A 27,063-nucleotide genomic window follows, 5' to 3' on the forward strand; every position below is an offset into this window, starting at 1 on the left:
TCAGACAAGTCTAATTTTTAAATATTTTTAGCCAAGTATTCTTGTTTGACAGCAAGGGGCTAAAGAACAGGTGGCTATTCAGATCCCTATTTAGCAATAAGGCTTACTACCCTTGTATAATTTCCAGTCAAAATTTCTCTTAAATAAATATCTCATGCCCTCCTGTGGTTAAATTGAGAGGCTGCTGGGCAAGTCCATAAGAGATGTTTTTCCTTTTCTTTCTATTTGCATACAAAATGTTTGCAGTATCTCTCACACACAAATGAAGCATTTTGACTGACTTAAATAGATAGTTTTAGATATTTTACTTATAAAACGTGTATAACATTACTACTTAAAGCATAGCATAGAAAAGTGCTTGATTGATAAGCATGCCCATCCCCCAGTACCTTATTTTAAAATTTAATTTTTAAAGATGCTTTAAAAATACCACATTATGACCTTGTTACCCATCAGTGACCTGATTTGATGGAGTCACACTCCCCGAATCCGCTTGAGCACTTGTCCCAAATACAGCTGCCAAGTATTGTGGAGTTCTATGTCCTCCCCCACCACCTCACAGGGCAAGGAGTGTTGGTCATAAGCTGAAGTTTGTGATTCCCTCCCTCCCCCCACTCATGAATAATTTAACTCAATTGCACCAGCCACAGTCATGGCTTCCAAATACTAAGCAGTAGCATAAGATCAGTGAAGGATAGTTATCAGTCAGTTCCTGCATAACTAGGGCAAGGAGGAGAGAACACTGCATTGTTAAATTAACATTCTATGAGGTCTTCCTTGTATTCTTCTTCATTGTCCCCATCCTTCTCCTACATCTCCTCCCCAGATATCAAACTGTCTCTTGTGCTACTGTCAAATGTGAGCAGGACCTTCCCCAGCCTGTGTGCACTGTTCTTGTCTACATGCAGAGCACCTAATACAAGGTCTCCCATAACTTTCTGTTCCATCCTCCCATTGTCACTAACAAACTGCAAGTATGCAGCTCTCTGACCTTGTCTCACAAAGGCCTAAGATTATTCCTAGCTATGGGATGTTTGGTTTTCAGCCAGCAGTGGCTGAACATACAAAATGGCTGACTGCAGTACTGTTAAGTTCTAGGGTACAGGCAGGAATGTCAAATTCCGGGGTAATACTCCCCTCGTTGCAGATCATATATCTTTAATATTAAGATCTGCACATACACACACACAACAAGTTCAGTGGGTTACTAGTGAGGCCCAGCATAAGCCTCAAGCCAGGAGCGGCGCCAGGGTTTTTGGCACCCTAGGCGGGGGTCCTTCTGCACTCCCAGTCATCATCGGCAATTCTGCGGCGGGGGGGTCCTTCCGCGCTCCCGGTCTTCGGGGCACTTCGGCGGCAGGTCCCGAAGCGAGTGAAGGACCCGCCGCAGAATTGCCGCCGAAGACCCGGAGTGTGGAAGGACCCCCCGCCGCCAAGGGCGGCAAAATGCCGCCCCCCCAAATCCTGGTGCCCTAGGCGACTGCCTAGGTCACCTAAATGGAAGCGCCAGCTCTGCTCAAGGCTCTTGAATGAGACTGAGCAATAATCTTCTCAGTGGCACTCTCAGTTTTCACCCCTGATTCTGCCTCGTTATAGACCAGACCTCATGTAGATTCCCTGGGGAAGTACCCATGGTTTGCAAATGTGCAGGCTTTGAAACCAATCAATCTTTCTTCGAATCCAGCATGTTAGCACCAGGAACAAAACAACCACCACTATCTGAAACACTGAACAACCCTGCATGAGCCAAGGAGCACCTGGTAGCAGTGGGGGCAAGCATCTACCTCCAGATCCCTCTGTGGGCCCACAGATGAATTCAAGACAAAAGACCCTCTACCAGACACCGGTGAAAATTTTTAACGGTGAGAGTAGTTAACCATTGAAATAATTTACCAAAGTTTGCGGTGGAATCTCCATCGCTGAATTTTTAAGTAAAGATTGGATGTTTTTCTAAAAGATGTGCTCTAGGAATTATTTTGGGGAAGTTTTATAGCCTGTATTACAGAGATGATCAGACTAGATGATCACAATGGTTCCTTCTGGCCTTGAAATCAATGAATGGTTGGGAGAAAAGATCCGAGCCACAAGAGAGTGGTGGTTGGAGGAACATCCCACCTCTCAATAGAAAGAGCTAGAATGAGAGATGTTAGCAGGAGACGGAGGAAGCCCTCCCTCTCCACAGGAGTTGGGACAGGAGCGGAGCCAGACCCAAGAAGCCATGCTTCTTCAGATGAGACATTTTCAAAAATTTCAAACTGACAGTATCCCTTTAAAGCGCTGTCTGATGCTCTGAAACTTCCAGGATTTGAATTAAAGTTGAGTGGATTCTGCACATTAACCAACTGGAACCAGAATGCGGTTTCACTTTGCTGATATACATGACCCATTCTGTTTGCTTTCTCTAAATACTTGTATGAGCAAATATTTGTTTCCAAGAATGTTTGCAGAAAGAAAGCATTGTGTGAATACATATTCATGCATGTTTTGGCATCAGAAGTGTTTGTGTGACTTTGTTTTTAAGGTATTTTCTATGTCGCACATCATTGTAATGTCTGAACACCTCATACACACTATAGGATTTACCTTCACAGCACCTCTGTGAAGTAGGAAAATGTTGCTTTGCAACGGAGATTTGAGGCACAGAAAGAGAGATTAAATAACTTGACCAAGACCACACCAGAAGTCTCTGGCATAAGCAGGAAGTGAACCCAATTCAACTGTGACCCAATCAATAGAGTCCTGCAAATCCACAGATATCCCCTTTATATCCACGGATATCCATGGACCATTTTTGCAGATCGTGGATCAGATGCGGATGAAGGCTCTACCAATCAAGTGCTTTAACCACATATCCTTAGTTTAGAAGCTTCGCCGCTACTACTTCAGAAGAGGACAGTGACAAACCTGCCACCTGGACCTCTTCAAATTTTGCTAATAAAGTAAAATAGCTATAATCAGTTGGACTAAATTTTTAAGAGGCAGAGATGAACTGTTTCCTGCATCTGACCCTGGCCTAGATCTATTTGTATGGATTGTATTTTGGAGACATTCGGTCCAAGAGCAGACACAATATCATGAAACTTCATTTACTAATCACACAGCACAACTAGGAAATTATGGATAATGAATACTCAAAGCATTGGTCAAGGTGGATAGTTCACAAACAATCTATAGGGTCAAATATGTTCTCATAATCCAATTGTTCAATCATTTCAAATAAATAAATTTGTAAAAAACAAAATATTTCTGAAAATAATTTGAGAATATAAAAAAGGGACTAAATGTGATGAATGAATTGTTCACTGCTAGCAGTTTGCATAGCTTTTTATATGCTAGTGACTGTGGCCATGAATGTGTCTTTTTTTGTTTCACTTTTGCTTTAGGAGACTTGGCTTTGTATTAGGTTGATAGATTGTATCAGGGAGCTGGTGGAATAAGACTAAGATGAGAAATTAGTATACTGCAAGGGGTAAAAAAAAGAGAAAAGGAAATGTGAAAATTTGGAACTAGAAGGTTGCTTGTCACGTAATGATGTGAAATCAACATGCCTTTCTGTGTCTGGGCAGATCACTGCTAAATTAAAGACACACCCTTAATGGGACAAAGAGTCGCAGGCAGAACGCATACCTGTTCTGTGGTTGCCAGGTCTCAAAGTATAACTTTGATTTTCCAGAGACGAATACAACAGCATGGGGAACATGGTGCTGTACAATAGGTGACTGTTATCAATATCTCTTGTGACGTATTGTATAACAATAAACAACCTACTTTTCAATGCCAGGGCTATAAATCCACCAGGGGTTTGTGGTGATACCATAAACTATAAAAACAAAGCTCAAGTGGCCTTATGTAGTTACTACAATACTGAGATGGAATTACAGTCCCATAATTCAAAATTAACTTATTTCTTACATTTTACAGTGCATGGATCTGAACTTTGGATCAAAGCCTTGTACGGGCTTCTCACTCCTGCTATTGCTGCCTCTCCGTCTGCTTCCACTTCTGCCTCTTTTTCCCTCTTTCTTCCTAGTTATCACACAATGCTCCTGCTGCTTCCCTCACTGTGCATGGCTTTAAGCATGTGAGTAATCTCATTGATTTCAATGCATAGCTGGAAATACTCAATTATTTCCTGTATAAATGTAACACGAGGGTTTCTTTTTCAGCATTTTTGCATCTTTCATTTGATCCTTTCCCTATGAAAGGATTTGGCTTCCCTGGTATAACACAGAGCCGCCTCAGAAAATCATTCAAGTGTTCCTTTATTCACTTGCATTCGTAGGACTCAGGGTCACATTTTCCATTAGGAGCATACTGGTGCCATGATCCTATCTTACTAATATTTCATATATTCACAAAGACCAGTACTGCAGATTACAGAGGGACACACAGACAACAAGGAAACCACAAAGAAATATAGAGGAAGGAAAAGAAATCAATTCATTTTGATAGGAACATAGGAATTGCCAGATTGGATCAGACCCACTCTCCAGTAGGCAGTTATGGGTCTCTTCCACCTTTCTTTTAGGTTGTCTGTGCCATGGCTATCTGCGGGTCTTAGTTTCTTTCCCAAGTGAGATGACTACAGAGAGAATCTATTTCATCCCATCTTTGGAGTTACTGTGTTGTTGACAACCAGGCTAATATCGTATCTCAGAAAGCATATTTGGACTTGGTGCAGAAAGACAGACTACCTTTTTGTTGGCCTGTTTTGTTGTTGCTTATCAAGAGTAGAAAGGCAGATAGAAGCAGAGCAAAGATAGAAATGAGCAAAGAGTAAAAATTGTCCCAACTAGCCCAAGTCAGAACTTGAACACATGAGCTTTTATATTTTATATTTTTATAAAAAATAAATTGTATATTTCACTTTTATATTTTATAGTGAGCGAGAGTCCTATTTTTAACTGTTCATTTAAAGAGCAAGTGTTTGGGGGGGGTATCTCTATGAGATCCCAGTAGCTCAGAAATTTTAGTCACTTTTTCCATTCAATTCATCCCAGCCTTTTCTCCAATTGACATGATTTGACTACAGGAAAACATGGCTGCTTATGAAAACCTGCATAGATAGCCTTCTGTCATATACCACATTCAACATTTGTACCTCACACCTAGAGCACACGGGATTGACCTATTGATCTGATGGGGCTCTCCGAACACATTGCAAACTAGGGAAATATTCTATTTTTCTAAAATGCTAGTCTTTAATTTGTAGGCTTAAAAAACACTATGTCACAGGTGGCTGGCCCAATTGACCCATGACAAACTACTTTAAGGAGAATGAGCCCATCTCAGCCCACCTGCAAGTAATGAACTGCTTAGGTGACTGGGTTGCAGTTAATTGGCTGGGAGGAACTCTGGGAGGGACCACCCAGATTAACTGCAGGATGCTCAGCCTGTGACACCAGGAGAAGAGCTATGGTTGGCAGGAAGGTCCTGACTCCAGAGAAGGAATCAAGGTCAGGAGTGCCTAGTGGACCTGCAAGTGAGACTGACAAACTCAGATGGAATCTGTCTCTTTGTTTAGAAGCCTGGGTGAAGGTCTTTCTTGTGTTTGAACTTCCTGCTGATAAATTCAGCTTCTCCAGAAGGGGGGAGGGTGTTGTTTGATACCTAAAAGCCACAGTGGACTTATTGATCACCCAATTGGGAAAATTAAGGCAGGCTGGTTTTTCTAGGGAGTAAGTCTCAGATGTTCACCTTTTATACAGTTAACAGCATCAGCCATAACATCCCTTTTAAAAAGATGTTTAAAAACTTGTATCCTTCCATTCTTTCTCACAGAAAGAAAATGATGTCTTAACTGCACCACTGGGAGAAGTTATTTCAGCTGAATAATGTCTTCTAAACATTGATTCAACCCCTTTAGAGGCCAAAAAAATGAAGTGGTTGGCCCACAATGGCAGAGCTGGAATCGGAAGTCAGGAGTTCCTGCCTCCCAGCCAAGGATTCTTTCCATAACAAGTGCCTAGATTTTAAAAAGTAACCATTGTGATTTATGATCATCTACTCTGACCTCCTGTATACCACAGACTAGAGAACCTCACCCAGCAAATGTATAACAACATATAAAGGCAATCAAGTCACATTAAGCTCAGGAAGGCTTTCTTGAAGGCAAGTAACATTTTTAAAATGTTTTGAATATGTTGGGGGGTTCGTTTCTAATCCACGGTCTTAATGCACATTTTATTTTTTGGCAAAAAGAACAGGAGTACTTGTGGCACCTTAGAGACTAACAAAATTTATTGGGCTGTAGTCCATGAAAGCTTATGTTCTAATAAATTTGTTAGTCTCTAAGGTGCCACAAGTACTCCTGTTCTTTTTGCAGATACAGACTAACACGGCTGCTACTCTGAAACCTAAAAACATTTTAATATCAAGTTTAGCTTTTTATGCAGTTTTTTAAGGTTTTTCTAATGAAAAATGGGTACACTACAATTGTAGAACACAAACGCATAGTGCTGTTAGTACAGTTGTTTGGCAATCAACATGATGTGTATTTATAGAGAGAAAGCACTAAGTGAATAAAAACCCAACCAATTTCAGAAGAACGAGAAGAGACTTGCTATGGAGTGATAAATTTGGCCTTTTAAATCCATGTAAAAATAGATTATCTGTAACATATAGGGGATCTGTATTAAATACTATTTTTTAATTCTGATAAAACATTGATGAGGGATGTATTGTATACATAAATATATACCTACTTCTGTGCATATATGAATACATGCATACCATCCTCCTTTCCAAGTGGTGGCCATCACACTTCCACAGTATACTGATCCTGTGAGCCCAAAAACAAAGGATGTAGTTTGAGTCTCAAATTCTGATTTATTGTTTGGTAAAGTTAGATCATTGTCCTGATCCCAGAGCTATATATTTATAACCCAACGGAGAAACATTAACGATAATAGCATAATTAACTAACTACTCTGAATTGTAGACTCTTGAATTCTAGAAGATTGAAATACTGTTATATAATGTTACAAGTTAAAACAACTTTGTGTAAACTTTTAATATATTTAACACACACACACACACACCAGCTTTAGTTTCTCAAGCAGTAGAATAACACGTCCCTTATGCTCATATGAACAGACCCACTGAGGTAACATAAGTAGAAAATGGTTGCAGGATTAGGCCCTACTGTAACATTAGAGCATCAATGTGTGTCATTGTGGCACAATATTTTTAATAGCTTAACTAAGTGTGTTGATAGCTTACTTCTAGGATTTATTTACTTTGCTGAGGTTGGATATATTTGCCAATACATCTGAATACCTGTCTGTAAGGAAAGGAAATTTAGTAAGTCTAGATAATTTATTTTATCCAAATTCTCTGAGGAAATCTAGCCTACAGAAATACTCGCTGTTTAGAAACACTCGTTTTTCAAATGTGAAGCTTCCTCAAACTTTTTCAAATAAAATATTTTGATCATTTTTCTATGTAAACTGGAGATTAACTGCTTTCAGTCTATGCTCATGGCACTTCCAAAATGCTGTTCAAACAGGCATGCAGACCTCATCCAGATAGACTGTACTATAGTCTATAGACTCACTGTTCCTACAGTCTATCAGGCAATGAAATGTTACTGTGATTCCATGAAGACCAAAAGGCTTTGAATCAGGACAAGCCTCATGATGTCTGAGCTGCTGTTTTCTTTTTAGATACCACTTCTGATGAGATTTTCCAATATCCTTTTATAAGGTCTAGAGAAGAGAGATTTACTTTTTCTCAGTTAATAAGGGAAGTATCTGAGGCATGGGGCATATATCAAATGTGGATACAGTAGAATCTCAAAGATACGAATACCAGAGTTACGGAATGACCAGTCTACCGGAACCCATGGGGAACTGGAAACCAATCAGGCAGCAGCAGAGACAAAAACAAAAAAGAAGCAAATACTGTATTATGCCTGTATTGCATCTTACTGGTGATACTGGGAAACTGGAGTGTCTAAGGGAATTGCTTGTGTGACTTGTGGTTAGCTAGTGGGGCAAACCAAAGTCCTCTCTGTCTAGCTGGTTTGGTTTGCCTTAGAGGTGGAAAAACCCCAGCCTTGGGCTGTAACTGCACTGCTTTAAGCAATTTGTCCTAAATTGGCACTCTCAATTGGGTCCCACCAGAACCAGCATCGTTACACATGGTCAGGAGATAAGCCAGTGGTCGGAATCAGGAATTCAGAGGCTGGCAGGGACTTGGGCTGGCATGGAGCAGGCAAGGGATGGACAGGAAGCAGGTATGGCACAGCTATGGGTGTGAAACACATTGAGCAACCACTGTGCTGCTGTTGCTACAGACTTAAATGGTGACTGGTCAAAAAAGCCAACAAATCAGGGAGCATATCACTTAGTGAGGGTTTATCGGGCCCAGCTGAGCTCCTTGGGTTGCTAGGCAACCAAGCCCTGAGGCAGCTGTTTTCCTGATAGTACCCCTTTCCTGAGGGCTCCTCCTAGGGCCTCTCAGCCCTGGCTTGCCAAGATACCTTTGGTGAAATTGCCACAGGAGATCGGGAATGTGAACATTTTCTTCTGGTTCCCAGGGCTTCTCTTCTGGCCCATACCCATTCCAGTCTGTCAGATACTGGAGTTTGACTCTGACACATCAGGAGTTGAGGACCTGATGGGCTTCATGTTCCTCCTGCCCATAGGCAATTACTAGGGATGTGGGGGGCGGGTCTACCAGTCAGGTAAAGACTGGTTGCTGAACAGTTTGAGGAGAGAAACATGAAAGACGTGAATCTTGAGGGATTCTTGGAGTTGAAGCTTAAAGGCCACAGGGTTTATTTGTTCCATGATCCAAAAAGAACCAAGGTAGTAGTGGTCAAGCTTAGCTAAAGCATGGTCTGTTCCCAGGTTTTGAGTCGAGAGAGAAACTTTATCCCATACTGCAAGGTTGGGACAGCTTGTCACTTTTGATCTGCGTAATGCTTATATGTTTCTTTAGAGGCAAATAAGTGTTCTTTGACCTACTGGTATTTTCTGGAAATGGCGGGCCAGCTCCATGGCTGCTGGGATGGAATCCAGCATGAAAACCAAAGTTTGGAAAAATGGAGTGTGTTGAATTGAAGCATGGGTAGAGTTGTTGTATGAAAACTCAGCTAAACACAGAAGTGGAAGCCAATCATCCTAATGGAAATTCAGGAACCTGGGAGGTACCGCTCCAGGGTCTGATTGACTCTTTCAGTATGGCCATCTGCCTGTGGATGGTAAGCTGTTGAGGTGAGGGGCTTGGTGTCACGAAGGTGGAGAAATTTCTGCCAGAACCAAGCAACAAATTAAGGGCCTTGATCCAAAATGATGCATTTTGGCATTCTGTGGTACTTAAAGATGTGCTGCAGGAAGGCTTGCACAGTTTCATGGGCAGATGGAACAGTGCAGCAGGGAATAAAATGGGTCAACTTGGTTAGGAGGTTCACTATGGTCAGGATAATTGAGTGCCCTTGGAAGTGTGGACCAAGGATGCAGAGGTGTGGGGAGGGACTGAAGGAGGCCCACAGGCTTGGCTTGCAGTTTCTTCATATGGGCACAGAGGTCACATGACCTAACATAGCTTTTACCATCCGTTCATAGGGTTGGCCCCAGACGTACCTAGTAATCAGGGTCCAGGTTTTAAACTGGCCACAACGTCTGCCATGGGCAAGTCATGGCACAGCTTTATCACATGAAGCTGGGAGCTGCCCTCAGAAATGTAGAGATGATCCCTGCGATAAAGGAGGTCTTGTTGTAGATGAAACTTTGAAACTGGGGAAGCATGTGTGGTTCTTAGAGTTTGGCAGATTGGGGCTGCAAACCAGTCACTTGGAAGCAAGGACTAGGTAGTGGTCATCAGGTGACTAGTGATAGTCCCACATACAAAGTGAGAGGGTTTACGGACAGTGGTGAGAGCTTCCTGCTCCACTGATGGCCAGGAGTTCTTTGTCCCACATGTCATAATTTCTCTCAGTGGTGGTCCGTTTCCAAGAGAAAAAGGCGCAGAGATGAAGCAACTGGTGAGGGCAGGTAAAATGCAAGAGGACTGTGCCTATTACAAAGTATGAGGCATTGTCTTCACTATGAAGGCATTTGTGGAGTCTGGATAGGTCAAACTGAGGGCAGAAATAAAAGTCTTTTTCACGCGGTTGAAAGAGGCTTGCATGTCAGTGTACCAGATGAACTTAACATCCCTCTGCAGGAAGGGGGCTAAAGGAGCTATCCGGTTAGATAATTCTTGGATTGATCGCTGGTAAAAATTCATGAAGCCAAGGAACCACTGCCTCCTGAATATATTTGAAGATGCCTTCCACTTGGTGATGGCTGTAACCTTGCTGGGGTCTGTGGCAAGTCCTGCAGGAAAATGACATAGCCCAGATACTCCACAATATCCTTGTCAAATTCAAATTTATCAGGTTTTGCTTAACATTCATTTTGGTGAAGCTGATCAAAAACAGTGTGCACGTGGAATTATTGGTTCTCTGATAAAATGAGAATATCATCTAAGTAAGTGATTATGAATTGGTCAAGGATGTCTCTGAAGACTTCAATCATGAAATGATGGAAAATACCAGGAGTTTTATATAGACCAAATGGCATGCCCAAATATTCAAAATAGTTGTAACTGGTTCAAAATGGAATCTTCCATTCAGATTCTGACCAGGTTGTATGCTCCATGCAGGTCTTTGTAAAGACCTGAGCTGAATGGAGTCTTTCCAGGAATTCATTTATGAGAGGAAGGTGGATGGAGATCTTGTTAAGGGCTTGATAATCAACATGAAGTCAGAGGAGGCTTCATTCTTGGCCACAAAGCAGGTAAGTAAACTTGCTGGGGAAGCTGAGGGATGGATGAACCCATTCTGGAGATTTTTCCTTAAGGTACTCCTGGAGGGCATGCAGGTAGGGTTTGGATAGGATGTATATGCATCCAAAAGGAACCTCTGTTCCCACTTAAAGGTAAATTGGGCAATCATAACTGCAGAGAGGAGGTAGCATGTTCACCTTTTGGTTGTCAAATACCTTGGTATATCCTAGGTACTTAGCAGATTCCAGGCACTGCTGAACAAATTGGTTTGTGATTTAATCCTTCAGGAGCTAGATCATGCACACAGATAGAAAAGCATTAGCTGCAGCTGAAGACCTACTAACAGGAGATAGATGGATATTCACAAAGTCAGGAGAATGGACAAGCTAACCTTGAGTTTCTGCAGCTTCTTCCTGATAATAAAAAGTATGAGGTTTTTGCTAACAAAGCAAAGACAAGGAGACCTTAAGAAGTTTTTACTAACTTTGAAAAATACAAAAGTTAATGAGTAGGCAGTCCTAGGCATGTGAATTCTTGTATAGTGAAAATGATTGGTTAGTGTTTTTGCATAGCTACATTTTAAGTAAAATAACTGGTTACGCCATAGATAAAAGAAATCTTCATTTTAACTATATAATAAGGGTCAGAAAACAAACTCATTGGAACTTAACTCCAGAATACAGTTCGAGACCAAAGCTGCTAGAACTTTTTAACCCTTGCACAACCAGACTGTGTAGAAGCCGAAGCCCCAGACAACATGACCCTGACTGGCCATCGGGAGACATCTGTTCGTTTTATTGGGAGAGGCGAGCATAAGATGCTTGGTGTGGTATTCTGTTGATTTGTTAATAAATACTTGTACATGTTTAAGGATATTCACTGTGTGAGGGCTCTTTCACTGGGAAAAGTCCTAGCAGACCCGTAGAGTCCTGAGTCCACCGGGAACGGGTATTTCCCTTGAGCCCACACAGGGATAAAGTTGGGTCCCTTATACCCTGAGTTCCCACAAGGATAGGTAGGAGGTGGGAGCCCTACACCCTGAGTAATCATGAGGGAGGATAGGTGTAGAACTGTAAATTGTGCAGGTAACAGTACCTGAGCCTGGAGGGCTGCATTCTGGTCGCATAGCATGGCTACCTGAGCCTTTCAGGACTCCCACCCCCTTTTCAGATGTTGACGGAGTCTTGATAGGGTTCATTCCGGAGGTTAGCTCCATGCTATGAAGTGAAGCCCCTGCTATCTTCTAGTAGCTGCTCAAACTGTCATGCACTGAGGTGTAGGCAGTGCAACCTAGTGGTTGGAGCATAATCAGAGGGCAGAAGAAGAGGTGTGGTCAGAAGGCAAGCCAGTAGTCAAAACAAGGAGTTAAGAATCAGGAGTTTAGAGGCTGACAGGGAGTAGGACTGGAGCGGAGCAGGCAAGGGATAGACAGGAAGCAAGTCTGGAGCAGCTGTAGGCAAGGAACGCATTGAGCAGTCACTGCGCTACAGAGCTTAAATGGTGATCTGTTGGTTTTACTGACCAGTCAGGGAGCATAGTCATATAGTGAGGGTTTATTGGGCCCAGCCAAGCGCATTGGGTTGCTAGGCAACCGAGCCCGCAGGCAGCTGAGTTCCTGAGGATATCCATTTAAATGTCTTTTTTATTATTTGTTATTTATATATTTTATTGCCATAGTGCATAAGAGACCCAGTCATGGACCAGGACCATATTGTAATATCTTTGCTCCTTCGTCCTCCTTGTAATTTTCCCATTGTGCTGATGAATATGCACATAACATTCAGATCAAGGCTATGTGATAATGCAAGATGGATTGCCACTTTAACAATCAGCTCCTTCACCTATGACACATGAATTTCCATACTGTTCAGTAAAATGCCATTTTCTGTTCCAACCTTTTCCCCGTATGTCACAAAACAGCACAGGGCAAAAAGAGGATTTCTCTCCCCATTCATTCCAAACCTACATTAAAAGCAGTCTGAATGAACTTCATCACATGAAAACTTGATATGTTTTGTTCAGCTCTGGTGGCAAGATGAATGCAGCTTCTTTCTCACTCCATGAAATATAACTGTTTTGTCTAAATACTCTCATATTTACCCAATGTGAAAATAATTCAGTCTTCATTCTGTTCCACATATTTCCCTCCACTGGACATGTGTGGACAAAACAAGAACAATATTTCAAGTGCAAAATCATGCTTAAAGGGATAAGATGGGTCCAGTGATATCCATTTCTATAAGGATTACACAGTAAAATGGAGGTGGAAATACCTAAATAAAAAGAATACTAATTATGCCAGTTTTGGAGTGTAGAATTAAATTCTAATAAATTGTGGAATAATGCATAAATTGAAAGGCCTTCGCCTAGTAGTTAATTTGAACGAAAGCTACTAATGATTTTTTTAAGTCCTGAAAGAGTTTTTAAATGTAATATTTTTTCCTCAGACGCCTTTAGTCATTGCCTGCCGATCCAGATTTAATCAGTTTCCCCCCTCTCTCTCTCTCTCGTAAGACTTTATAAAGCCTTTGTTGATTTGCAGCCAGTGAAGGTACTTTTAATAATTTATGGTAAAAGGGTTTAATTTTTAATAGACAAGAATGGTTTAGAGATACCAATATACTGCTGTGTGTAGTAAGTACAGTACTATACTCTGCAGAGTAGTTAGTAAAAAACAGGAATCTAGTCCAAATGTTATTGGAAACATGTTTATTTTATTACTACAATGAATGTATAATTGAAGAACCCGTCCAACCTGAAATTATTGTTCACACCTTATTTACCAAGAGAATAAAGTTCTTTTCAGCTTGTTACTATAATAACTCAAACCCATGCCCACCCCCATTGTTTTCTGTCTCCTGGGCTGTTTGGTTGCCCCAGCAGCCAGGAAAAAGCATATTAAAATGTGATATTACGCATTCATTTGCTGGATTTGGCTAATCAAGAAAAAAAACCTTTTGAACTGAAGGCTGATCCGTAAGGTGCAGTGTTTAAAATAATATTATTTGTATCAATTCTTCACCTAAGACTACCTGAATAATGGAAATTCTCAGCTATGTACAGCAGGGGGATTATTTTAAAATGGAGGCCCAGGTTCAGCATAGCAGGAGGGGGCGGCTGCTTTCCCCACTGTGCTGTGATCACAATGCAGGTAGCTGAATAAGCTCCTTTCTTCTCCTGCACAAGCAGATAGAACAGGACAATGTTGCACTTAATAAAGATGGAAATGATCATCATCGCCAAAATAACGCTTCCAATTCTGATCTCACTTACACAGGTTTTTATACCAAAGTATCTTCAGTAGAGTCATTCTTGATTTATATTGGTGTAAGAGGAAAATCATGCCCATTGTATCAAACACTACCAAAAATCTGATTTTATTGAAGATACCTGGGTGCCTCCTGTACTAAACTGTTGTACATGATAGCATAACTAGAACACAGTGTAACTAGAACAGCGTATTGCTTATCATGCAGAATGATTGAAAGATGATCAGACTGTTGTTTCAATGGAAAAAATATACATTTTTAAACCTTGCTATTCAAAATGAGCCATTAAAAAGGTCATATAATATGCAATGGCCAAATGAATGTGCTAAGAATGATTTTATCATCATGGAAATGCTTGGATGCTTATTGGTGACATGAGTCATGTAACACGTAATTTTCACACAATAGGTTGTTAATAATGGATAAGGGTTTTCATTAATATTGTTCATTCCATTTCATATAATATAAAGTTTGTTCTTTCACTGGAATCCTGTAACTTACTGTGGACTGAGATGCTTATAGTTTGGGATGCTCTACGCCATTACTACTAATCACATTTTAATGTCAAATATCAAAGTAGATGTTCTCTAGTCCAGTGCAGATAATTATCATGGAGTAGATCCTGCTCCTTGTTCCACAGGTATGTGGTATGTGAGAACTCTTTCCCATGCCCACTCCCACTGCAGAAGCAGCAAGGAAGGATCACTGCTAGCATTCAGGAAAGCACTGGGAACTATCCCAGCATATGGGCCCACACACTATTGTCAGCATTTTCAAAAGCCTGCCCTAGCTCAAGTGCCTGATGGGCACTGAGATGGGGAGCTTAATGCATGTTTGTGTACTTCAAGTATTTTCAGAATAGGAGTTTAGTCCTAGCCAGGGCCCCTGAACACTCTGGGTGCTGAATGCTCTCAGAGTATGTCTTCACTGCACAGTTAACCCAGGTGGTTGGCCGCTGGGTCTGAGCTACCCAGATTAGCCTAGCCCAGGTGTGAGCATCCCCTCTGCAAAGTCCTATCCACATTCCTATGTCCTGCACTCACCTGTGTGTGTCTGGGAGCATAATCCATTGTACTCTGTCCTGAGACACTCTAGGACTCTTTCCCAGACAATTGTCTGTCCTAGGTGGGGAACTGTGGGAAGTGCATTGAAAGATTGTTGGTACTCAAATGATTGTTGCCTCCTTCCCCGTTACAAAGTGGGTGGGTTCCAGCTCAAGTTAAAGCAGAGCCTGAGTTCTAACTCATTGCCACATCTGAGATGCTGAAGAATGGCAACTGGCCACCCTCCCACCAAAATGGGTCCTAAATGCCAACTATAGCTAATTACTACTACAATGTTTTGGAGAACCATTGTACACACACACACACACACACACACACACACAGCAAAAACCCCACTATGTGTATTTTTATTATTTTATTGTTTTTCTTATCTTATTGTAACATCTGGGGATGGGAATTGTAGAGTACTTTAAGGTGTCCCAAATGAAAAACCTCTGACTCATTGAATCTTTTAACCAGAAAGATAGTACAAAAACCACCCAGGCTAGTTAAAAACCAGTCAGATGGCAACCCTTAAACTTATCCCCTATGTTTAAAGCACCTCCAAACATAGGTCAGAAGTTTTTCTGCATGGATGGGGGAAGGGTTCGCCTAAAACTTGGGACTGAGCCCGAGTTAATTGGGCAGTTAAAAGGTTGGGAACTCAATCAATGTTTTAAAAAGTGCTCAGTGGCCCCCATGTGCTCAGGAATTGGTTGTGTCAAAGGCAAGCCTAAACAGTGTGTACTGAAAACTGTTAAAATTGTAAGCTATCACTTTCAGAGGGTTTTCCAGCTCCTCCTTGCAGGATGGGGTGGGGGGGTCCTCTAGGGATGTGTGTGATGGGGCCTAGTAGCTGTCAGTCTGCAGAAAGTCAGCTTATAGCAAGGCAGGATGAGTTGTGGCTCTGTTTTAGGGAGCAGTCTGCTTGTTTTTACTTGTGTGTGTGATCATTCTGAATTCTAAGAAATAAAATAGTTCCAATCTGCCAGCACAAGTGTTCTGTTTTGCATCTAACTTCTCTGTGTGTATGCCATGAACATAACATAAACCAGGAGAGGAAAGTTAAGCCCTCAGGAGCCAGCTACTCCTTGATTGCCCTGCGCATAACATACCTAAGAACTCCCCTCTAAATTGATTTAAGAAACAAACTCTCACATGAGAGAGAGAGAGAGGGTGGGTAGGAGAGAAACTGAAACTGAGAGATTCACAGACACTTGTTGCAGCATGGACAATAGCAGCCCAACTGTCCATATCCTGCCTAGAGAAAATGGGACCTTACTCTCACTCAAAGTATTTCAGAAGCATCTGGTTCTTGCCAAGTCTGTTGAATTAAGAGACAGAATATCTCTCAGCATTTAAGTGAAAGACCATTTGAGAAAGAAATGTTCAAAATCCAATGGCCAAATAAAAGGAAAATTTGACGGCACTGTAACGATGCGGTTCTGGCGGGACCCAACTGAGAGTGCCAATTCAGGACAAATCGCTTAAAACAGGGCAGTTACAGCCCTAGGCTGGGGTTTTTCCACCTCTAAGGCAAACCAAACCAGCCAGACAAAGAGGACTTTGGTCTCACCCTACTGGCTAACCACAAGTCACACAAACAATTCCCTTAGACGATTCCAGTTTCCCAGTATCCCCACCAGTGCCACTCGTTATGGGGACAAATGGTTATGACAACCTATACCCCAGTAAAAGAAAAAAGGTTCTCCTGATCCCAAAGGATCAAGCCCCAGACCCAGGTCAATATACAAATCAGATCTTACCCATAAATCACGCTGTTGCCAATCCTTTAGAATCTAAAATCTAAAGGTTTATTCATAAAAGGAAAAAGATAGAGATGAGAGCTAGAATTGGTTAAATGGAATCAATCACAGACAGTAATGGCAAAGTTCTTGGTTTAGGCTTGTAGCAGTGATGAAATAAACTGCAGGTTTAACTCAAGTCTCTGGAGTACATCCACAGCTGGGATGGGTCATCAGTCCTTTGTGTAGAGCTTCAGGTTGTAGCAAAGTCCCTCCAGAGGTCAGAAGCAGGATTGAAGACAAGATGGAGGAGAGGCATCAGCCTTTTTATAGTCTTTTCCAGGTGTAAGAACCTCTTTGTCCTTACTGTGGAAAATTACAGCAAAATGGAGTCTGGAATCACATGGGCGAGTCCCTGCATACTTTGCTGAGTTGCAGGGCATATTTGCCTTCTCTCAATGGGTCAATTGTATAGCTGATGGCCCTTAATGGGCCATCAAGCAGGCTAGGCAGAGCTAACACCAACTTGTCTGGGATGTCTCCCAGAAGCATAGCATAAGTTTGAAATACAGACAGTATAGAGCCAATATTCATAACTTCAACTATAAAATTGATACACACCTATAGACAGCATAATTATAACCAGCAAACCATAACCTTGTCTTAGACACCTCATTTGACCCCCTTTATACAAGATTTGGTGCCACTACAGGACTTTGGTTGCAACCATGTTCTACATGGTCCCAGTTTAAATTAATAACGTGACAGGCACTCTCACTAAATGTTAGATACACCTCTAACCCGATATAACGCTGTCCTCAGGAGCCAAAAAATCTTACCGCATTATAGGTGAAACCGTGTTATATCGAACTTGCTTTGATCTGCCAGAGTGCGCAGCCCCCCCTCCCCCCTCCCCCGGAGCACTGCTTTACCACATTATATCCGAATTCATGTTATATCGGGTCATGTTATATTGGGGTAGAGGTGTATTACTACCTGAAGTGCAGTCGTTATTCCCTGTTATTAATTCATAAGTGGCAAGGCTAGAAGGGACAATCGTGACCATCTAGTCTGACCTCCTGTATAACACAGGCCATAAAACTCCCCCTAAATAATTCCTAGAATATATCTTTAGAAAAACATCCAATCTTAATTTTAAAATTCCCAGTGATGGAGAATCCACTCCGAATGGTTACCATAAAGAACAAGAATTTAGAAAATCCATCAGTCTTGCAGATGCAAATCCTGTGGGCTGAAGCAATCCAAAGCTCCCACAAAAACTAAAATCAGAGAAGACTCTGTATTTGTCACACACACAGCTTTGCGCCCACGAAAATAAGTAGCTTAGTCCTAATCAGAGTGATTTTACTTGCAAACTCAAAAATACTTCCCAGTGAAGAACACAAAACTGTAGTGGATGTAAACAGTCCAGATTATCCAGGTTGTTCACAACATAAAACAACTTCTCTTCTTAGAATTTTGCAGATACTATGGTGGAATTGAAGAAACTTTTCATCTTCACAACCACAGCATAGAATTTCAAAAATTATTCCTGTAGAGTCCAATTTTCCAATGTGAGTTTCTAATTTGTGTCCTCAGATTGGTGCTTATATTACTTATGCACCTGGATGTTCAGTTAATGAGCCTATTTATCAATTTAAACCCCAAAAATATAGGATTTGTACAATCTATATAGAAGCTCATATTCAAGAATTGGGCACATATCATGCATGTGCCTCTAGCTTGTGAAATATTTGCAGGCTTTATGGTGCATGCTTGTTCGTCAAAATGTCCATTAGAAGATTCCATACACGTCTTAAGGATACAGGCCACATTTTAATCAGCCTCAAGGCTAGTGCAGGTATAGTCATGTCTGTGCACAAACTGGGTAATAGGCTGTCTACCCAATGAGTGTATACAACCAAGTGTGTGCAATAAACCTATGGATGCAGTTTTAAAGGTAGGCTTTGAAAAATTTGGCCCTAAAACATCATTGCACCATACCCAACCAACATGTCCTCCTGAAACTTTTTAAAAACACAACAGATAGGCCTGGTAATTAATGGCATGCTCCTTGTTTAGCTCTAATATGGATAAATATGTTTAATACATGGGCCAGATCCTGAAAGAAACATCCATGGATTTCAGTGGGACTTGTGGGTTCTAAGTGTCTCTCAGGACCCATCCAATTCCCACTGAAGTTAATAGAAAGACAAACCATTGATTTCAATGGGTCCTATGTTTGCAATTTTGCTCGTCTCAAAACAAGCATTATAACCATCCTCCAAGTATAATGTAATCAGAAGAATGCAAAGTCTTGTATCTACGTCCTTAACAGATGGTTGATAGGAGAAACAGGAACAAGATGCTTTTGTTAAAATGTAGCAATGAAACACGGTTATTATGAGTGCTGATTGGTGAGGCGTACAAAGTTAGCTAATTAAAATCTCTTTCATAGCCAGGAAAATATTTGTAAAGGCAATGTGTTTTCAGCAGGAAGCAGTGTTTATTAAATATGTTCACAAAACAAATGCCCAACATTCTTCAAATATATATTTAAAACTGCATCCCTAATTAATATTAAGAAATAAAGCATTTGGGGTTGATGTCACAGCTTAAGGAATCTCTTTGTTTTCTAATCATATAAAAAGATGATCATTTCCTCTGCTGTACGGATTCTGAGCTCTCTATGTAAACTTAATTTAAGAGAAAATGAAAATCATCTCAATCGAAAGGTTTATTTTATTTACTTTAGCCATATTTGTCTTTTTAACATCAAATACTTTGTGCCTAGATGAATCAGCAATGTCCAGTCTGCAAAGCAGAGATTATGGTGACAAATATTCTGAGGTAAGATTTACCTTGGTATGACATTATTTTGAGAATTGCAGGTCTGATCCTGTGCCCATTGAAGTCAGTGGCAAAGTTCCCATTGACTTCAGTGGCACAGGATCAGGTCCTATAACATCACTAGCATAAAGACGGCTTGTTGAGACAACTTTCATGAAATCTATCCACTGGCTTATATGTAGTGTGTAAAGCAATTCATGGTTTGATTTTTGTGCAGTAAAACCTTGGGATTCAGGATGATGTTTATTTTGAATTGATTTTTACTTATGCAGTAAGAAACTGTCATACTTTTTATTCTTATAAAAGATGCATTACTAATCCCAAATTAATAAAGGAATGTTTGTGATGTTCAAATAATAATGATAAACGGAAAATACTATAAATCTGATGTGGTAAACGGACTTAAAGTTCTACCCTGAAAAGTGACTATAAAATATCATTGTGGGGTCCATATTTATTGTGTCTCAATAGCTACCAAATCAAATTTACCTGGTTTATATTTACACAGTTTATATATATAAAGTGATTTTTTTTTCTAACTGCCCTAGAAGCAGTCCCTGGGACCTGAGAGTCTATATTATTTTTGCCTTCTGCACCATCGCTAGTTATAAAAATTCTGCAAGCAAAAATATTACCTTAATTGTACCTGTGCACAGGGATCCTGGAACTAGGGGTGCTGAAGGTGCAGCAGCACCCCCTGGCTTGAAGTAGAAATAACAACCAAATATATGGTTTCCACTTTCAGCACCCGTGTTATAAAAATTATTCCAGCACCCCTGCCTGTGCAGCCCCTTTGTCTTCAGATTAGCCCCGTCTTTACACATTTCAGTGGGGTTGCACAGGTGTAACAGAAGACAGAATTTGATCCCACAGTTAGAAGTGAACAATTCTGCTAATGATGTCTGAACTAGAATAGACTCCAGCTCCCTCTCCAATAGCTATGCTTGCTCCTGCAGTACTGAGAGAAATAAACATTCATAAAAACTTATGGGCTGGAGTAGACAATGTTAATGTCTGTTTTTTAACTTAAATTTAATACCTTATTTGCAGTGATCTGCTTTTAAGATCGAGAAACTTAACAACACAATTTCACAAAAATAAGATATGACTTTAACTGTGCGCAGAGAACACTGTTGCGTAAGAAAATAATTTTTAGATAGCCACTTTTCAGGGAACACCTGCACTTTAATTATGTCATAAAACAATTAATATACTGGACTCAATTCTCCATTGTGTCCAAGCACAGGGATTGGGTGCAATAGAAGTGGTTCTGTACTGGTCAGCTCGGCCATGAGATAAAGCAGTGTAGGAGCTCAAGGTCCTAAATGCCCCTATGCCAGTAGAGGATCAATGTAGCGGAAGAGAGCATTTTCCTGGCACACCACGTATGCCAGGAATGGAGGAGTGGTTCTGTTAGCTTTACAATAATTTGAAGTTCCCTTAGGCCAGGGGAATTCTCCAATGGCTGGGCAGCGTGGCCAGTAAGCTGGGGAGATGGGAACCAAGGGAAAAGGAGACCAATAAGAAGGGAAACAACTGTACAGGAAGAGGAGGAGAAGAGGACAAGACAGCAGAAAAGCAAGTGCAAGGAGTAGGGAGAGAGGGAAAGGAACAGAACAGATGGAAGGGGAAGATAAAATGATCAAAAGGAGACTGTGATTGACATTTAGGACAAAAATGGGTATCACTAAAGCAGATAAAGGTACAGAAATGCATTCCTAATTTTACTTTTCCATGTAAACAACTGCTGAAGTTGCCACGGGGATGTTCTCTGGGAAGAAATAGTCTACAAGACAATCAATCTACAAGGAAGAGTCCACACTCTGAAAAATGTTTGGGGAATTCGCATTCTAAAAGCGTTAGGAAAGTATATTCTTCTCCCCTGTGTCTGTGCCTACAGAAACCTGACAATTAACAACCTCCTGTATGTGATTTATATGTAGACAGGTTATCATCAGTGTAAAAAGATGATTGTGTCATTATTTCTATTTTTAGTCCAGTGAAGACTTCTTAGAAGAAAAGCAGAGAAGTCTGAATTTTGAAGAACTGAAAGACTGGGGATCAAAAAACATCATTAAAATGAGCACTCCCACGGTCAACAAGATGCCAAATTCACTTGCTAATTTACCACTGAGGTTTGGAAGAAATGTTCAAGAAAACAGAAGCATTAAGCCAGTGGCTAATTTGCCTCTGAGATTTGGGAGAGCTTTTGAAGGCAGTATTTCTAGATGTGCTCCTAACTTATTACACAGGTTCGGCAGATCTCCGTTTGTTAAAAGTTCCATTCAGTCACTTGCCAACTTGCCACAAAGATTTGGGAAATCACTACCTGCCCACCTATCACAAGACATTCAAGAATCTGAGCAAGGCAATAACAGGTAAGTGTTTAAAAGCATGCTGAACGCCCTCCAAATGATAAATTAGCCAGGATTCAATCCTGCCAGCCTTACTCAAGCAATCTCAACTGGGTGTTTGAGTGAGAGTTTGATTTGCCTAAGTATGGAGAGCAGAATCAGGCCCAAAGTTCATCAAATTAAAAAGCATTACTATTACAGTCGGGATTTTTTCAACAAAATGTTGGGGTTTTTGGTTGGAAAATGCCAATTCATCTAAACTGAAAGGAAAGTGTCAGTTTTGATGAATTTCTCATTTTAAAATGTTTTGAAATTGTTGAAGCTTTCCATGGCAATATTTTCAAAATGAAAAATTCCATTGTTTTCCTTTTGAAACAATGTGTTGTTGTGGTATTTAAGCAGTTATCATAAAAATTGTTTTTAAAAGTCAAAACCAAATTTTTTTTAAAATGTCAAAAAAAAAAAAATTCAATTGACCTGACCCCAAAAATAAAAAGATTGGTTTGGTGACTTATGAAAACTTTTGAGATTTCAACTTTTCATCCTGATTCAAGACAGGAAATATTATTTTCAAAATTTTAATTTTTTCCTGTGGCAAGAAAGTCATTTCCTCCCCAACTCTTATTATTATTTGGAACAACTATTTTCTACTGTGAATTTTATTTTTACACACAATAATAACTCCTTAAAAATACCTGTAATCCAAACTATTTGTTAATTTGGGGGCCTGATTCTGCTTCAATTGTCTTGCTCTGAAACCACATATTTTGCCTGCATGAAGCAGAAGAGAAGTCCAGTTCAGAAGCATTCACTGCAGAACAAGACAGCCAGTATTTCTGCATCTGCCGTTTTTCATTCTTCTGTGATTGTCTGACCTGATTATAGCAGATTTTGTTTTGTATTTCTGACCTTTTAGAAATCTGTATTCAAACAACTATATTGAAAAGGAATCAAATGATGAAGACTCAAACCAGAAGAGCTGGGATCTACATTTAAATCAAAAGATGATGTAAAGGAAACAGAGGTGCAAAGAGAAATCCAGACTTACCTTCATAATAATATTAATACTATTGTACCGTGCCTGTTGCTGTGCAAACAATTGCAGTATATTGCAATGATAACGGTAGTGGTTGTTGTACTAGTTCACTTCAGTGGCAGGATATCATAAATGTTAATGATTGCTGCCTGGTTGATGTCCTGTCTGTTGTAAATTTTTGACGAATAATTGTACTGTATAACTGGAAGCATTTTAAGCAAATAAAAAGAGGTATACTACAACTAGAAGGAGCCTACTGTGTGACTAGCAAACAGAAACAATGCTGGAAGGAAAAAAGCCTATTGCCATCTTAGGGCTGGTCCACACTAACCCCCCAGTTCGAACTAAGATACGCAACTTCAGCTATGTGAATAATGTAGCTGAAGTCGAAGTATCTTGGTTCGAACTACAAGGTACTTACCGCGGGTCCACATGCGGCAGGCAGGCTCCCCCGTCGACTCCGCATACTCCTCTCGTGGAGCAGGAGTACCGGTGTCGACGGCGAGCACTTCCGGGAACGATTTATCGCGTCTTGACAAGACGCGATAAATCGATCCAAGAAAATCGATTGCCTACTGCTGAACCCGGAGGTAAATATAGACGTACCCATAGTGTCTTATGTAGCCAAAGAAGTGAATGAAAAAAACATATACATGGAACCATCGTTGTTGTTTGAGACCTATTTGGATATAACTGTTAAGGTGACCACTGACATTTTTGCTGTAAATTAAATGCTAGTTTCTTAGATCCACACAGAGGAATAGCATCTATTGTTGTCTCTTCATAATGCAATTACAATTTTGACAATATTTTGCGATAATACCCTCTCAAATATCCTGAGGAATCTGAACTGTAAACATTCTGTTTCCTCTGCCAGACTGAATCACTTTAGAACTACCAGACGCACAGTTGGAAAGAGCTATTACATTCTAACCCAGCCTTTTCACATTGTACATTTTCTTGCTTAGACTTTAATCTGACATTTCAGTTTGAGCCACATTTGAACAACATCAGTTGAAACATTCTAATTATATGAATAGGAAAAAGAATGGATCCCTTTTATTTGTGCTCTGATAATTTCACAGTTAGGGCCAGATTCTGACTTGCAATCAGCCCCTTTGCACCACTCCAAATTCAATGGGGCTACTTGCAGAGTATGGTTCTACTTACCTCAAGGGTGGCAGAATCTGACCCTAAACAAACAGAGCCCCTGCAAAGTGAGGAATATTTAGGTATTACATATAAATTCATCCAAATTCAATAAACTCTTTGAAAGTCAAAGCGTGTGTGGGTATTTTTGTCAGCAGCAAAACATTGTAGGTTGAGATTTTCAAAAAGAGGAGCCTAAAGTCAGGCTTCTCTGTCCAGTTTGGACACCTCTAATTCTGCGCTATGCTGAACATTCCCACTGAAGTCAATGGGGATCTTCCCCAGGCATTGTGTAGAACTCCTTGTAGAATCAAAGAATATAAATGTTCTGATCTTTGCAGTGTTTTTTTTTAAAATGAAATATATCTACAAACTACTGGGAGAGCAAAATCTTGGTCATGACATACAGCACAGAAATGTATCAGATTTAAGAGTTGTCATAGAAACTTATTCTGCCATGTTCATAGTTAAGGACATTGGTCAGCAAAGTGTACACGTAAGGAGAAATCCTGACTCCACTGAAGTCCAAGAGAGTTTTGCCATTCTCTTTAAAAGGGCCAGAATTTCACCCTTTCTGTAGTCAGGAAAACCATGGAATGTGTTACTGATTTATAAGTGAATCAGCATTGGAACTGAAATTCCTAAAATTTTGAGTTGTGTACTGATCCTTCAACACTTCTGGCACATCAGGTGAACAAAGAGCAAACAACATTTGCAAGAATCCCTAAGCAGCAATAGCAACTGTCTGCTTAAGGGACATACCACCTAGCAACAAGGTCAGATTGGTATTAATAGTGACTGCAATGGGAGAAAAGCAGTAGCCTGAAAGCAGTCCCTGCTACAAGTATAAATAGGATGCATTCTAACTACAGGCTCTGCAGCACAGATCCAAGAGAGGAGGGATGTTGATTTATTTCCGCCCAGCAGATAAAAACCTAGGAGCAAAGTACATAAAGGAGAAATTATGTGATGCTATGCAAAATTTTGCTTTGGTCTGAGAGTGTGTGAGCCAAGAAAACAAACACTGGCTAGTGTAAAGGGACGAGAAGGAGCTACATACTTAGCTCTAGCTATTACTCACCAGATTATTTATTATCCACATATTGATATTATTCATGAATTGGGAAAAAGCAAGAAAGGGATTAAAGTAAATCAAGTAGCAGACCATCCAAACTCACAGGGATTAATTCTAGTAGGGTTCAGAAGCTCCTATCCTTTCCTGCTGCACAAACAATATTTATGCTTATCATTAAACTCACCAGGCAAAACCAACAGGCTCACTTGAAATTCCTACCTGAGCTTATAAAGTGGACAGGTGACAATTTACTGCCAAATTTAAAGGTCTGAGGCCTCAGCATGTGGTTGATTTCCATGTATTGTTTGGAGAGATTTAGTAGAGTGTAAAAAAACAACAGTTGTACCCAGAAGAAGCCATAGACTCTCAAGCATTTTTCATCAGGGCAGGAAACCAGTCTCTCACACTTCTCAAAATGCAGAGGGCCAGTCACTCTCCTCTGGTCTTTGGAGCCCCAATGATTTACACCAGCTGCAAAGCTGGCATACAACAACCTAGATTTTTTTAAAGGGTGGCACAGCCTAACATTTAGGTTTCACAAAAATAAGTTTTCACAAAATGTGAAATCAACAGAAATTTTAAAATTCCAGACAAAACTATTTAATTAAATAAATAACCATTCTGCTACACTGTTGTCATTGTAATCCAGATATCATTACATTGTGCTACTGCATAAAACCTTAACATGAAATTGACTCGAAAATGACAAAAAACAAAAATGAAATTGCCTAGTCTATTCTCTTTGTCCAACCAAAGAAAAATGTGTGTGGGGTGGGGCGGGGGGCGGGGGGGGAGGGGAGTAACAAATAGCATAAAACAGTGAAAAGAAAGTAAGATTTTAAAAATTGTTTCAGTTTTACTAATTGGAGCAGTTACTACACTAACACATGGTTCTTTTACAGTACGTTATTTTTTAACCTGGCATTGTCCTTTTAACAAGTGATGTAGTGCTAAATTTTATAATGCAGGAGCCCTGCAAAAGTGATCTGAAGTTGGTAATGCCATTGCACGTGCTTCCACAATCTAGTTTATGAGTGATGTCATAAGATAAAGTATACATATTAAAACCCTAACTTACACTTTACCAGTAAATGTTATCTCATCAACAATCTGTGAAACAGCAAATATGAGATTTCAGACATTAATAATAAATACACATACCATATCAAGATAAAATACTTGTAACTCAATTATATGCCAAACTTTAAACTAAGTAGCAAGTCACATCCAAAGCGGACATGTAATTAGTCAAAAAGCCCATTGGTGGCGCATGTAAAATACTGTTTTTACAATATTAATATTCTCTGCAAACTTCAAATAAGAGCAAGATTCACTTGTATGCTCCAGCTACTTTTTGGGCACTACATAACCCCAATTTAATTGGCTGATCACCCCTTATCTTGATTGCCCCCCCCCACAACATCCCAGTAGACCTGACATATATCCCACTCACCACAGCCCCCAACATCTCAGCCCCACGAGCCACAGCCCTCCCCACCCCCCAGTACTCCCCACTCACCCTGTAGCCCACCAACAACTTGTTCCCAGCCCCTCGCTCATTACTCCCACAACCTTTCTGGCCACTCACCGACTCCTCCCCCAGGCTCAGCATCCCAGTCTTGTCCTGGGCTAGAGCTGTGCCTTCCGATCACGGCCACCCAGTGGTTCCACTTGCTCCCATCACCTGCCCCGCACTCAAACAACTTGGGCCAAATTTGAATGATGAGTGGCATTGCAACCTGGCACACAGGGTTACAGCACTGCTCAGA

The 27,063-nt window shown here is 40.5% G+C and overlaps 1 protein-coding gene across 6 annotated transcripts in view; it reads left to right on the forward strand.

Annotated features, from left to right (window-relative positions):
• Window positions 1-23,245, forward strand: part of NPVF (neuropeptide VF precursor) — a 54,998-nt gene extending 31,753 nt beyond the window's left edge. For 3 of the 6 annotated variants that reach the window (XM_054019219.1, XM_054019220.1, XM_054019221.1), the window contains 4 exons: window positions 5,782-6,111; window positions 19,625-19,680; window positions 21,676-22,058; window positions 22,951-23,245. In XM_054019219.1, coding sequence (XP_053875194.1) covers window positions 19,636-19,680; window positions 21,676-22,058; window positions 22,951-23,047 — 525 coding nt within the window. In that variant the 5' untranslated portion in view covers window positions 5,782-6,111; window positions 19,625-19,635 and the 3' untranslated portion in view covers window positions 23,048-23,245. Of the gene's footprint in view, window positions 1-1,775; window positions 1,863-5,781; window positions 6,112-10,584; window positions 10,785-19,542; window positions 19,681-21,675; window positions 22,059-22,950 lie in introns of those variants that run through there. The other 3 variants (XM_054019222.1, XM_054019223.1, XM_054019218.1) reach the window with 3 other exon arrangements.
• Window positions 23,246-27,063: the final 3,818 nt, after the last annotated feature.

This window comes from Malaclemys terrapin, chromosome 2 (genome assembly GCF_027887155.1).
Source record: "Malaclemys terrapin pileata isolate rMalTer1 chromosome 2, rMalTer1.hap1, whole genome shotgun sequence".
In the NCBI taxonomy this organism is placed as follows: domain Eukaryota; kingdom Metazoa; phylum Chordata; order Testudines; family Emydidae; genus Malaclemys; species Malaclemys terrapin.